General features: G+C 29.6%; 1 protein-coding gene across 1 annotated transcript; it reads right to left on the bottom strand.

The window, feature by feature from the left end:
* Positions 1–641: 641 nt before the first annotated feature.
* LOC140918698 (uncharacterized) lies at positions 642–1,187 on the bottom strand. Its single transcript, XM_073363488.1, has one exon. It carries the CDS (start codon positions 1,185–1,187, stop codon positions 642–644), a length of 546 nt encoding a protein of 181 aa, XP_073219589.1.
* Positions 1,188–14,720: the final 13,533 nt, after the last annotated feature.

A 14,720-nucleotide genomic window follows, 5' to 3' on the forward strand; every position in this document is an offset into this window, starting at 1 on the left:
ATTTTGAAAGAATCACACTTATTGCATGTAAAATTCTATTTTAATTTTTCAGAATCTTTTTCCATAGTGTCAATTTTCTCTTGAAGAGATGAAATTTGTTTCTTTTGAGTTGACACTATTTTGAATAGATTTTTATATTCCATAAGTAGTTCTTTAATTGCATTTTGAGCATCATTGTATTCAATAATTAATTCACTATTTGTCTCACGATGATGAGGAGAGTCTTTGTTACTAACCTCTTCTTCTTCGTTAGATTGATGTGATGCCATCAAGGCAACATTTGAACATTCGTCACTTTCTGAATCCGAAGATGAACTAACTTCATTGTCCTCCCATGATATATATGCCTTTTTCAATTCTTTATAGTGTTTGGACATTCTGCCTTTATGTGTCCTTGCTTCCCACACTCAAAGCAAGTGATGTTTTGGCTTGAAGTGGAAACATTCGTCTTTCTGAAACTTTTCTTTTTAAAAGTTGTATCGTTTTTAAGGAACATACCAAATTTCTTTACGAGGAAGATAATATTTTCATCTCCATCTGAATTCTCATCATTGATTTGTTTTTTGGATTCTGCTTTCAAGACAATTTTCTTGGTCTTCTTTTCTTGGTGTTTATTCTTTTCTAACATTCCAAGTTCGATTTCATGTTCTTGAAGTTTTCCTGAAAAATTCAGAAAGAAACATCTTTGATAGGCTTTTCTTTTTATAAATTGTTGTTACTTTTGGTTGCCAAGCCTTAGTTAATGATCTTAACACTTTGAGGTTCAATTCATCACTAGTGAAGATTTTCCCAAGTTCCGACAAGTGGTTGGTCAGATGAGAAAATCTTTTCAGTAAGTCCAGAATAGATTCCTCAGGCTGCATTCGAAATAATTCATATTCTTGAGATAATGTATTGAGTTTAGAACGTTTTACCTCAATAGTTCCTTCATGAGTTACTTCAAGGGTATCATAGATTTCTTTAGTCGTTTTGCAATGTGACACACGAAAGAATTCATCCATTTTGAGTGCTGATTGTAACATATTTTTGGCCTTCTTATCAAACAACACTTTCTTCTTGTCATCATTTGTCCATGAGGCTTTAATTTTTGTTTCTTCTTTATTGTCGATGACTGTTTTTGGAACATAGGGACCATTTTCTACTGCATCCCAGATATCATCTTCTTGTGCCTCAAGATATGTCTGCATGCATATCTTTCAAAAGTCATAGTGTTCTCCAACGAAGCATCATGGTTTATAGCTACCACCATCATTTCTAAAAATTGGTTGTGCAGAATCCATGAATAAGGATCGAGGAGCAAATTATGGGAACCTGCTCTGATACCAATTGTAAGAACAGGGGTGCACCTAAGGGAGTAGGGTGAATTAGGTGTTCAGAAATGTTCTTGTTTTCAGAGATTTAGTGATTGATTTTTCTGATTATGATAGTGTTTGACAAAAAGTAAATGGCAGAAAAATAACGAACACAACAATATTATCCTAGTTCCCCTTATGACCAAGGGTACATCCAGTCTTCTTGCACACCATAAGAGGTTTTTCCACTATTGTTAGAATATGTACAAATCCCACCCTAGGATCTCTACTGCAAACTTCTAACACACTTCCTAAGATAGTACACCATTATCTTAGATTAGACTACTTGAAGAAAGTACACCACTTTCTTTACAAATCATATAATCACTTCAATGATTTTTCAGCAAAATGTTCTTGACTAAGAATAAGAGTATAATAGTTGTACAATGATATCAATCCAATATTATTTCAAGTATATTAGAGAACCTTTTTCAATGATATGAAAATGTATTGCAAGTACTTGAAATATGAAGAAAAAAAATAACTTTGAGAATATTTTAGAAAATTGTTCAAAGTTGTTTAAAGTTAGGTAATGGGATTGGTTGCGTTTAAATTGAAGTTATGAGGTATTTATACTTCATAGACACCATTTCAAATTAGTGGCCATCGTTCCTAGAGGTTTGATGAACAAATGCAATGATACAAAACGATTCCATAGTTGAAAAGTTGCAGTGTTTCATAGTTGTATTCGACTGCAGCTTGTTGTAGTCAAATACACCTCTGTAACGTTCAGTTTTCATTTAAGACTTCAACATCATATTCGAATACTAAACCTTGTATTCCAATACAACTAAGTGAATTTTGCCATTGACTTGTTGTTGTATTCGACTACACCTGGTTGTAGTCGAATACAAATGTGCAGTCTTATCTACTGACTTAGCACTTGTATTCGACTCCACCATCTCGTAGTCGAATATATATATATATATATATATATATATATATATATATATATATATATATATATTTTTTTTTCATTAGTATTTAATATACATTGTCATTCTAATTTATGTATTTATTTTAATAATATGATTAATCTACAGTAATAAAAAACAAATCAAGTTTATTTTAGACTTTTTTTGATAAATTTCTTAAAATGATGGATCAATTAAAATGAGCCGTACCAAACCAACTGACTTAGCACTTGTATTCGGCTATACCATCTCGTAGTCAAATACATATGTTCAGTTTTAGCTACTAACTTATCACATGTATTCAGCTACAACATGTTGTATTCGAATACAACATTGTATTTTGTCAAAAACTTTATTTTCAAACATTGTTTATGCATTTATGAATTTGAAAATCCTTTTGATGCATATGGTAAAATAAAATGTTCTCATGTGCATTTGAAATATAAGAATATTAGAGTGCATCATATACCTTTACATTATATATCTTCTAATATGTTTTACCATAGTTGACTTCGATGATTTGACTTATTTTTTATCTTGCAACTTGATCACGTTCCTTGGTCTTTGTCTTCATAAAAAACAAGTGTTTTACAATTAAGAATTAAATTTGGTATCAGAGATTTACAACATTCACATATATTGTACACCAACCATTTACTATACCTTATGCTAAGTAATAAGAATTAATTAACCCTTCTAAAAAAACTAAATCCATTCTATTTCGAATACATGAAATAACAAAAAGATATTATATTAATAATACAATTATGATTTAAAAATAAAAAAATAATACAAGATAAAATAACAATAATATAATAAAAATAATTTAATTTATATATTGTCAATGTAAAATATTTATCTACTATCAATCAATCACAATTGATAGATAATTAATAAAGTTTGACTTTCTTGATAACTACTTATAAAATCATTCATATGATCGATAGTGCATGGAAATGAAACTAAGAAAACTGTATTAAGAAATAACAATATTCAATTTTTGATATTTAGAAAATGAACTTTGTATCATGGTATTTTCTATTCACATGAATGGTACACCATGTGATATAATAGTATGTTTTTATATTACATTGTATTGAATCTTACTGTACATAAAGTTTATGTTTTTACAAAAAAAATTTAAGGTTTAAATTGAGAATATATTTCTTGTACACTAGTAATTTACTATACCTCGTGATTAGTAATAAAAACTAGTTAACCCCTTAAGAACAATAAATCGATTATGTTTAGAGTATATTTATTCCGTACCTAGATATAAATCTCTATTGCAAGTTTTACTCTTATTAAGAGTGTTTGGTAATGTCATTAATTTATTTGGTTTGTAAAGAAAATGACTAAAAAGTCGTTTGTGACCTAATACTGATTTTGCATATTCCATGATAAGTAAGTAGTATTAATTACATTTATGTTTGGAAAATGATAATAAATGCATCTAATAAATTTAAAAGGGAATTATATTTAGGAATTTTTTTTTTTATCATGCTTATAATTAAGGATTGAGTTAGTATGAAATATTAAAAAGATATTATATTAAATTAATAATAATTATTTAAATATAAAAAATTAATACAAGATATAACAACAACAACAATAATAATAATAATAATAATAATAATAATAATAATAATAATAATAATTGATAGTGAATTATGATTAGTTGTTGCTTAAAAATTATATTTAATATAGATGGAGTGGTAACCACGATATACCCACAAGAATAGTGTTAACTCTTCGAATAGTGATGAAATTCTTCAAGTGACAAATGGACTATACATATATATTATTAGATTGACGGTGAATTATGATTAATTGTTGTCTGCATTTTTTTATTCTTTCCTAAAGAACTGGAGGAACCAAAAGCCCCTTCATCTGCAACTCCTTGCATGTCTTAGATCAGGACACTGAAATATCAAACCTCCAACACTAAAACTTATTCTCTCATTCTATTATTGTTCATCGTGCACCATCTTCTTTTTCTCCTACCTCAAAAAACTCCCTTCATCGCAACAATCTTCCGAGTTTCCTTCTTTTCAATCTGAAATGACGCATGTGTGTTTCCTTCATTTTTAGTATCATCTGCACCCCAAAGAACCACCAAAATAAGATAAAGATCAAATTTAGGAATTTCATATTCAATCCATCAAAGTAGAGGCAAAAGTAATATGAGCTAGGAGGAATTCTTCCTTGTCAAATTGTGTGATTTCTTTTTATAGTATAACTGATTTATCATATTGCATGTGGGTTCTAGGGCTGATTTCAACATCTTGTTCAATTTAAGATTTTCTTTTTGGGGTCTTGAAACAATGGGGGTTTTAAAATATAGAATGAGGGAAATTGAAATATTTTATCTGTAGGTATTGTTTGTATCTCAATTTAAATTTTTGAGAATTCATTCATTTTATATGTATGTTATGTTAATTATGTTTGCTATTGAAGTCAAAGATTTAGTGTTGAATATTAGTGGACTCTTTGGTGTTAACTGTTGTAGCTAATATTTGAACATTCTATGTTAATTATGTCTAAAACTTCCTCGAAACACTTTATGTTAATTCTATCTAAAAATTCCTTTAAACATTCTATGTTGATTATGTCTAGTACTTTCTCTCTATGTTGGTTTTGTTGGAATCAAGTTAGTTTTACATTTAGAATTTTGATGTTAACAAAAGTATTTTATGAAAACAATATATTTGACTTCAAAGATTACGAAAGAAGATTCATGTAATTAAAGAAAATCTAAAATAAGATTCGATTCAAAATTATAATTGATGAAAATCTAAAATAAGATTTGATTCATATTTATAATTGAAGAAAATCTTTGACCAAGTTGAAAAGAAGATATGGTCAATATTTAATGAAGATTTGAAGAATATTTGATCAACATCTAATGAAGATTTGAAGAATATTTGATCAACATTTAATGAAGATTTGAGGAATATTTGATCAACATTTAATGAAATTTGAAGAATATTTGATCTATATTTAATGAAGATTTGAAGAATATTTAATCAATATTTCATGAAGGTTTGAAGAAAATTTGATCAACATTTAATGAAGATTTGAAGAAAATTTGATCAACATTTAATGAAGATTTGAAGAATATTTGATCAACATTTAATAAAGATTTGACGAAGATTTGATCATAAATTGAAGAAGAGTTTATTTGAACAATTTACAAACTCAATCTACACAATAGAAATAAAATCAATTTGAAGAATTTACAAACTCAATCTGAACAAGATACAATTCAGAATTAAACAATGACTAAATTGAAGCCCAAATTATCACTATAAACACTCAAAGTTCTCAATTTATTTTAGAGTTCACGGAGAGAAACACTTGTTCAAAATAGAAATTTTTTTCGAGTGTTCCTTTCTTAGAGTGTGAGAGTTATTATTATTATTATTATTATTATTATTATTATTATCTTTGTTAGAAGAAACTACTCAAGTTACAATCTTATGTACCTAATCTGATAGTGGTTTAGTTCCTTCTTCAATCTGGGGTTGTCAGGTTGTTAGGAGAAGACTTAACTTGTAGGGTCTAGGTGGTTAGTTCCTCAAAAGTCTGGGGTTGTCATGTTGTTTGGAAAGACCGACTTGGAGGGTCAGGTGCTTTGTAATTCAATGTATTTCAATTAGTGGATTAAAACCTTATAAATAAAGGGACTGTATATAGCCAAGTAAATGGTGAACCAAGATAAAGCTATGTGTTAAACTATTTATGCTTTTGTTGTTTGCTGCTTCTGAATCTGATTGCTTCTTATCTAAGTAATTCATAAAAATCAACCAACCTTCATCAAATTATCAAAAAGTTAACAACTTTAGCAAACACAATTCAACCCCCATTCTCGTGTTTGCACTTTCAGTTGGCATTAAAGCTCGGTCTCAAGGCTGAGCATTTTACAGTGTTTGAGAAAAGATCCAAGGGTTCAATATGTCTAGATTCAATGAAGAAGCTGTCGGAGGAAACATCAACAGACCACCTTTGTTTGATGGATAACATTGAGTATTGGAAGAACAGGTTGAGAAGTTGCTTTATTTCACAAGATCCTGAACTTTAGGACATGGTGGAAGATGGTTATATTGCTCCAAAGAATATTGATGGTATTGAAATTCCAAGAAAGGAGATGAATGTTGATCAAAAGAAGATATACAAGATGCATAAAAAATCCAGAACATTCATGATAAATGCACTCACTTTAAAGGAGTTTGACAAGTGCACCAACAAAGAGACATCAAAGAGTATTTATGATAGTCTGATTCTGACCTATAAAGGAAGCAAGCAAGTTTAAGAAACAAAGGCCAACCTCTTAGACATAAAGTATGAGTTGTTCAAGATAGAAGATGATGAAGAGCAAGCATATTTGGCTCTAATGGCTCCTACCAACTCTAAATCTGGATCCAACACAGATTTTGACTCTATAAGTAAATCAACCGATGAAGAAATTGAGGCATTTTCTGAATTTATTTGATCTGATTTAATTACTACTATAAATGATTTTGTAAATAATAATCACAAATTGTCTTTAAAACTGAAAACACTTTGGAAGGAAAATACAAATCTAACTGAAAAAGTTAACTCTTTAAAGAATCGAAGTGCTGAATTTAAAACAGAAAATGCAAATCTAAAAAATGATATTACTGAAATTAAAATAGAGAATGCAAATCTAAAACCTGATGTTACTGAACTTAAGACAGATAATGCAACTCTGAAAATTGATATTATTGATTTTAAAATAGAAAATGCAAATCTGAAAAACTGACATTGTTGAACTTAGGATTTCAAAAAAAAGTAATTGAGTCTAAGTTTATCAACTTTAGCAAACACAATTTAATCCCCTTCTCTTGTTTGCACCTTCAGGTTCTATCTAGAAATTTCTCTAAACAATCTTTGTTGATTCTGTTTCAAACTTCCCTCTGAACATCCCAATTTGATTCCAACTGGAATTTCCTCTAAGTGGAATTCCTTCTAACTATAACTCACTCCAAATGGAACCTCTCTCTAACTAAAACTTCTATGTGTCTTGAATTACCTACTATTGAGACTTCTCCTTGTCTTAAACATCCTTTAACCGATACTTCCCTCTAACTAGGGCTTCCCTCTAACATAGAACTAACATTTATGTACTATTTTAAGTAATTATGTTAAAGATTGTCAATTAATTAGAAATTTTGATTGATAATGAATAATATTTCATAAACATAATGTAATGATGTGCATTTTTTTGATTGAAAATGTTACGGTGGGATACGAGGGTGCTTCAATAATGAAACATCAATAAGGGAAGAGCAATTGGGACGCAGATTGTTGTAAAGACCTACCTTGCATGAGGAAAATTATCACAATTATCTTGGTTGCCCAGTTTGAGAGAATTGGGATAAACTGTCCATAATTTATGGAAAAATATTGATTTTAAGAATTCAATAAAACTTATTATGATAAACAAATTCATCGAAACATAAATATTTCAAAATGTCCTTTGCATTTTATAGAACTTGCTAAGATTAAGATCTCACGCCTATTTTTATATATTATACTATATAAAAAGGCTTAAGTTAAGACTCGGGGCAAATAGAGGATGATGTTCTTTTATTATGATATATTTAGTATTTTTTGTAATGGTACTTCGAATGATGTTTTATAAACTATATTGTGTGTAGTTAGAATGACATTTAATGTTTGTATCTTTTTAGAACTAAAAACATATTTTTTTATCTGCTGCAAATTAAAGTTAAATATTTTTGTATAAATTATTATATATTATTTTAGGGTTTAGGGTGTTACGGTACCTGAAGAGAACAATGTCACGAGAGTGAAGATAAGTCTTGAGGTTCTTTGATAAATTTTGATTCAACTTACTGAATTTAATGTTTAAGGTTTTTTTCCTTTTTTTTATTTTTTTTTTATGTACAAAGTTTTTTAATTCATAGGTATTCTTTCTCTCTAACCTTCACTTTTTTTTTTTTACATATTCTTTTATTAACAGGAATTTTTATTTATTAAAATATGCTACTATAAAACTAATTAGACTTGTAATTGCCCATGGCTACAAGTGAACTAATTCGTTAAAACAAAATTCCATTTTTTATTTTATTTCAAATCTCAAATTTAAATCGATAACAAAACTTGCAAAATTATAACTCTTTTTTTTAAAAATGTTTTCTATTAGTTGGATAAAATTGAGCTACAACACCAATAAATTATGGCAATATTTTCGGAATTTTCTTGGTTCAAATAACATGAATCCAATTGATAGACAAGATGACATAAATAATATATCGAATATGACTATCATATTATGTGTTTGTTTAGTATATAAAAGACATAGTCAAATTAGGTTCAAATCAATATTTTATTTACCTTTTAATTAAAAGTGGATAACAAAATGAATTGGTAAAAATTAATGTCCATCGCATCAATTTAAACAATGAAAAGTATATTTTGTTTTGCTAATTTTGTCCAAAAAAATTAGTTTAAGATCTCTTTGGGTATGCGAAATTTTGTTTTAAAACTTGAAAATTAACAGAAAAATTGCTAAAAACTCTCAATAACCGATTCCTTTTATTTAAGGCGATTAAGCCGCTAAAACAACTTTGTCCATCAATAATGAATTCCTTAAATACTTTAAATACTTTAAAGAGTATCAAGTTAGGTAATGATAAATATCTATTAACTATGAACTAAGTAAAATATAAATGTGTATAAAATAAAAATAAATTACAAGTAAAGATAGATTTTGATTGATTGATGTGGGTGTAAAACATAATTGTGTTGTATATATGTAGAATGGTCATTAAAATCTAAATCATATTAGTCACGACTATTGGTCAACTAAAAATTGTGCCTTAACCGGTTCACTCGACTATTCTTATGTAGTTGTGTTTGAGATGTGACTTGTATTTGCTTGCTTCCAATGCGGATCTTGGATAGCATTTGTTAGGGGCCCAAATATTTAACAAACATCTATAATACTATTTTACAAGTCATAACAAAGATTTGTTACTCTAGTGGTAATTTTAGATTGAGTTCTACACTAATGTACTAGGTTTCAATAAAATCTTTTAAAAACTTCAATTTTAACTTATGAAATTATTCATTTTCATAATTTAATCAATAACATAAAAATAATTAATGTTTTTGGATAATACTACATATATCACTTTATTTAAAATATGTTAAATTATCTTTTTTTTTTAATTAAAAATTTTAAGAGACGGGTAAAAATTATTAAATTTTAAAATAAGGGAATCAATTTTACAAATCAATAAAAATAAATTACTAAAATTGCAATTAAACCTTAATTATATTATAGTAGTGATTGCGATTTGATTGAATCTTTTGTTCACACCCTTTGTGATTAGAGTTAATAATTCTCTTTGATCTAATTACATGCAGATATGTCTTCCATAATCTAAATTTTTATGATATATAATAACTACTATATTATGATGTGAATTTTATATATTTCCATCCATAGCCTTATATGATAATATACGGACAATATTAATTAGTATATTTCATTTTTTTCTCTAAAAATATTTAATTAAAAGTATAAGATGTACGTGTGTAATACAAATGATAAATATGGGAGGTCTTTAATTAGCTTGGTTGAGACTTTAATATTGTTCCGTACATGTAAAAATTAGTCTTTCAATTATGTGTGAGAATGCTTTAGTTTATCCAAAAGGAAATGTTGCAATTAGAAAAAATAGTGAATAATCCTATTGATCAGTTAACGTGCATAAATAAAAGAGAATGCGAGGAAATGTGGTCGAACCAAATAGTTAGAGCTCTATGGTTGCATCGTAGTGATTTAATACAAAAGTTTCATAAAAAATATATTCAAATAATGAATGGGAATAGGTTTCAATTTATACGTCATTTCCAATTATTTTTCTCAGATGCTCAAACTTCGAAGAGTCTTGTTATATCATAGGTTATGCAAAATAATTAACAATGATGTCATCTCTCTTGCCCTAAACATTCTGAACGATAATGATGACCCTACTAATTTTAATAACACCTTTATTTGTCTCATTCCTATTAAACATCCTAAAACATCTAATGATTTATACTAATTTAATTGTGTAATGTTATGTTGAAAATTGTTACCACAACTATTGCTAATATAATTAAGTTAGTTATTCATAACATTATTAGTTTTTTTATAGAGAGCCTTTATGTCTAGTCGTCTCATTTCTAACAATTATCTTATAACTTATGAATTTTTCCATCATATGAAGTATAATTGTAAGGATTAGAATTGTAGTGTTGGGTTTATAACAAATATGTCTAAAACTAAGTTGAAAATTTCTACATAAAACTCTTATTTTTATTGGATTGTATGTTGATCTTATTAATATTATTATGAGATGTGACACCTCTATTTCTTTTACCATTTTTGATAAATGATAACTCTTCTCATCATTTTAATGCTCAAATGGGTCTAAGACAAAAAGATCCCTTATACTTTTATCATTTGTGTTACAATTCTCTAAGTTTGGTTAATTCATGCCCAAGATAGGAATTTAACCCAAAGGTTCAAGATCACTAAGAGAGCTCTAGAAATCTCTCACTTATTTTTTGTGGAGGAAAGTTTAACTTCTTATGAAAAATATTACGTAATGATACACTACTCACTTATATGTCCTGCCTCAATCTTATTTCCAATTTTATGCTGCTAGCCCATTAGGCAACTTTGTTTAATCGATTAATGTGATTTTCTATCAAACTAACCGATTAGGTATTTAAGCTAATTAATTAAGTCTTTAAATTAATTGATTATTATATTATGCAAAGTCAACAAATTTAACTTAAAATGATATAATCTCATTCATATCTTTATCCAGTGATGATTCACGATTCAAGTCTAAAATATATCGTAAAGGAAATATTTAAACCTAACAAACCCAAGCATACAAACATTACTTCCATAGGAGGTGAACCCTATTGAAACCACAACATAAACTCTTCAGCCTTTTTTTTTTTTTCTCAAAAGTTGAAATTTCTATCTATTAAATAAGAACCATTATTTGATAACATGTCAAACAAACCCTTTGGAGCTTTGGAAACAATATGAATTTTGACCCTAGCCTTTTAGATGTTGAGCTAATTGTGATATTCTAAACCTCTACACAATTATTTTATTAAATAACTAATCTCTCTACGTTAACTACTTAGTGGAAAATGCAAATTATAAAAACTTCCATTGTTTAAAATTCATAGCGGTGAAATATGTCACATTACTCTACTTTCTTAAGTTCTCAAAAACATAATGAAGTTCAATCTATTTCATTTTAGAATAGTTGTTATCCGAATCACATTGACCAATAAAGTCGTTAAAGTATTAAGTTTGCAAAATATTTCAGAACTTATTACACACAATATTAATTAACTAGGTGGATCAAAATAAATAAACTCATTAAATTTCTCAATCTAACATCACCTAATCAGGGCAAGAAATTATTTCTTATCACCTAATCCAGAAAAGAAAAAAAGAATAGACAAATTTTATCCTGGTTCAACCATAAAATACCTCTCTGCATAAGACAAATCACACACTATTCATGATCATGTCCTATTACAAGCATTATTGAATGCCTTTCAATAATTAGAGACATAATCATGACACCTAGACTATTATACACTATTCATGATCACGACCTATGACAAGCATTATTGAATGCTTTACAATTATTGGAGACACATTTATGACACTCTTTGACTATTATGCCACATATGGACGAAATACAGACTATTCAAGCAATAATTATACAAGACATGCAATAATTATACAGGATATCATCATGACACTTTTGGACTCATTATCCTTTAGAGATAGGCTCGTGACTTGGGGACAAATTCTGATCTGACAAGTACTCCTCTGGAAAATAACTAGGAGAATACTCTGGATCATACTGTCAGATGTCCTCTAGCATCTCTTTCAAAGTTTCTTCATTGGGATTTTCAGCAGTATCCATATCCATGGGATTATCTTCAAAATTCATTTTTGCAAGTTGTCGCTCAATTTTTATTTCAGAGTTCTGTTCTGGTCGAGTTGAGCTTTCTCCCATTTCTTGTATCCTCCCTATCTGCCATTGAGAATTCTTGAGTACTTTATGACCGGTGCATGAAAATCCTTCTGGACTAATCGGCTGCCATTGGGACGAAAGATCTCCATGACTGATACAAGTTGTTTCAGCTTGGGCTTTTTCTTGAGTATGAAGATTAATAAAATTGAGATAGTCCATTAATTCATTCATAACCTTTAAACTTGGAGGATAATCTTCAATAGTTTCCCATATATCAGCATAATTTGCGCTAGTGAGGAGTTTAGTCTTGATCTGTCAGACATGGTCTATGTATTATGAAAATCGTCTTAAGTTTACCAACAGCTTCTTGTGTTAATTTCGTTCCTTTGACCTCGTCTAAGACCGGTTCCAATTGTTTTCTCCATCATTCCAATGTAGAATACCATCCAAGTGCAGTCCAAATTAAGGAGTTGTGATTTTTTGGATCTGTCAAGTGCTTGTACATTGCTTCAGTTGGGACATAGATATGCATAACATACAAGCTATTTGCACACCAAATATACCATAAATGATTTTCAGTAAACTTAAACTTTGGGTCTATCAGGAATGGTAAGTAGAACGGTGTATCTATATGGAAAGGGGAGTGATCTGGAAATCTTTTCATCTCTTTCATAATTTTCACCATAAAATAAAAACGATTATTTTTAGCGTACTCTTTCAGTCTAAATGGTGAAAAAGACGGTTCCACTCCAGGAGGAAAATCTTTGATGGTAGAGCCATGGGCTGGTAGTGATTTGAGCATAAGAATCAATGGAAATGTGTCTTTTTTGGTGACAATCTGGATAGGCTTCATAGGTCTGGAAAGTAAATTAGGAATCAAGTTATGATTTCCTTTGATATGTTTTACCGTAAAATCATATCTCGAAAACCAATCTTTGAGCCTAAGAGTTTGGGGATCCGAAGGCATTTTATTCTTAAATTCAAGAATCCTTGGGAAAGAAGAATTATCCATTTGGACCTCGAACTGATAACCCCTCAGGTGGAAGTCAAATTTTTGTATTCCCAACTTATCTGCAAGTGCTTCCTTGTAGGTGGTGTGATAATGTTTTTCGGCTTCCTTGAATGGTCTACTTGCATGACCACAATAGTGTTTTACTCCATTGATCTCTTCTATCAAGACTGCGCCCCAATAATGATCACTGACATCATTTTGTAAATTTTTTTTCCCATTTCCAGGAATTTTTAGGGCAGGTGGATTCTGTGCAGTCATTTTCAAGGTTTTGACAGCTTCAGTATGCTTTGGTTCCCACGGCGGAGAGTTTTTCCTAAGCAATTGTGATAGTGGACTTGTATATCTAGCCAACTTTGGGATGAAATTCCAGATATAATTAATTATTCCAAGAAATTGCTGGATTTGTTTGACCGTGAGGTTTTCATCTGGAAAATTTAACAGTTCTTGGGCTATGTGAGGTTGAGGTTGATATTTCCCCTGAGAGAAATGCATTCCCAAAAAATTGATCTTCGTCTGGGCTATCTGGCTCTTCTTTTCGGATAACATTATTCAATGATCTTGGGCTATTTGGGAAAATTAGCCCAATAACTGTTTATGAGCCTTTTCATCTTTTGAAAATAACAACACATCATCGATGTAAAGGAGGATACTATCGATAGTGGGCTCAAAAATTCTAGTCATGGCCTTTTGAAATAGTGTGGGAGCTACCTTAAGCTCAAATGACAATACTGTCCATTGGTATTGAGCATTAGGAATGCAGAACGCCGTTTTGTAACGATCCTTAGGATCAATACCCAATTGCCAAAATCTCGACTTCATATCAAACTTGGAATAGATCTGAGCATCTTTGAGGAAGATGTTTAGTGAAGAGGTTTTAGGAATGGGAAATTTGTCATCTTTCAGAAAATGGTTAAGAGGTTTATAATCAATGACCGACCTTTTTTTCCCCTTATTTTTTCAGATCTCTTTTCCACATAGAATGCTTGGCAAGCCCATTCGGATTTTGTTGGTTCTGTCAGACCTTGTTGGAGTAACTGATTGCATTCTTCCCAGGCCAATGCTAAATCTGAGGGACTCATTCCTGGATGAGTAGCTTTGGTTGGATTGATATCTTCATTAAGCTTGAAGGGAAGTTGGACAAAAAAGTCTTTGTTTGTCCATAGAGGTTTTGGATGAGAGAATTGTCCATGATTGTTTGCACAAAGTTTGAGTAGTTTGGATTTGATTTCTTCGTATCCAGCAGGAACTTCAGAAAGGGAATACAACTTTAATATTCCTGAATAAGGTTTAAATTCTCGCTTAAATTTGATTCCTGTAGGGAGAATTTGAAGCCTATTTGTTGCAGAATAAACATCCATTCCCACAACAATATCTTTGTTTGGGAGGCTAC

The sequence above is a fragment of the Cicer arietinum genome, chromosome 7, assembly GCF_000331145.2.
Source record: "Cicer arietinum cultivar CDC Frontier isolate Library 1 chromosome 7, Cicar.CDCFrontier_v2.0, whole genome shotgun sequence".
Taxonomy (NCBI): domain Eukaryota; kingdom Viridiplantae; phylum Streptophyta; class Magnoliopsida; order Fabales; family Fabaceae; genus Cicer; species Cicer arietinum.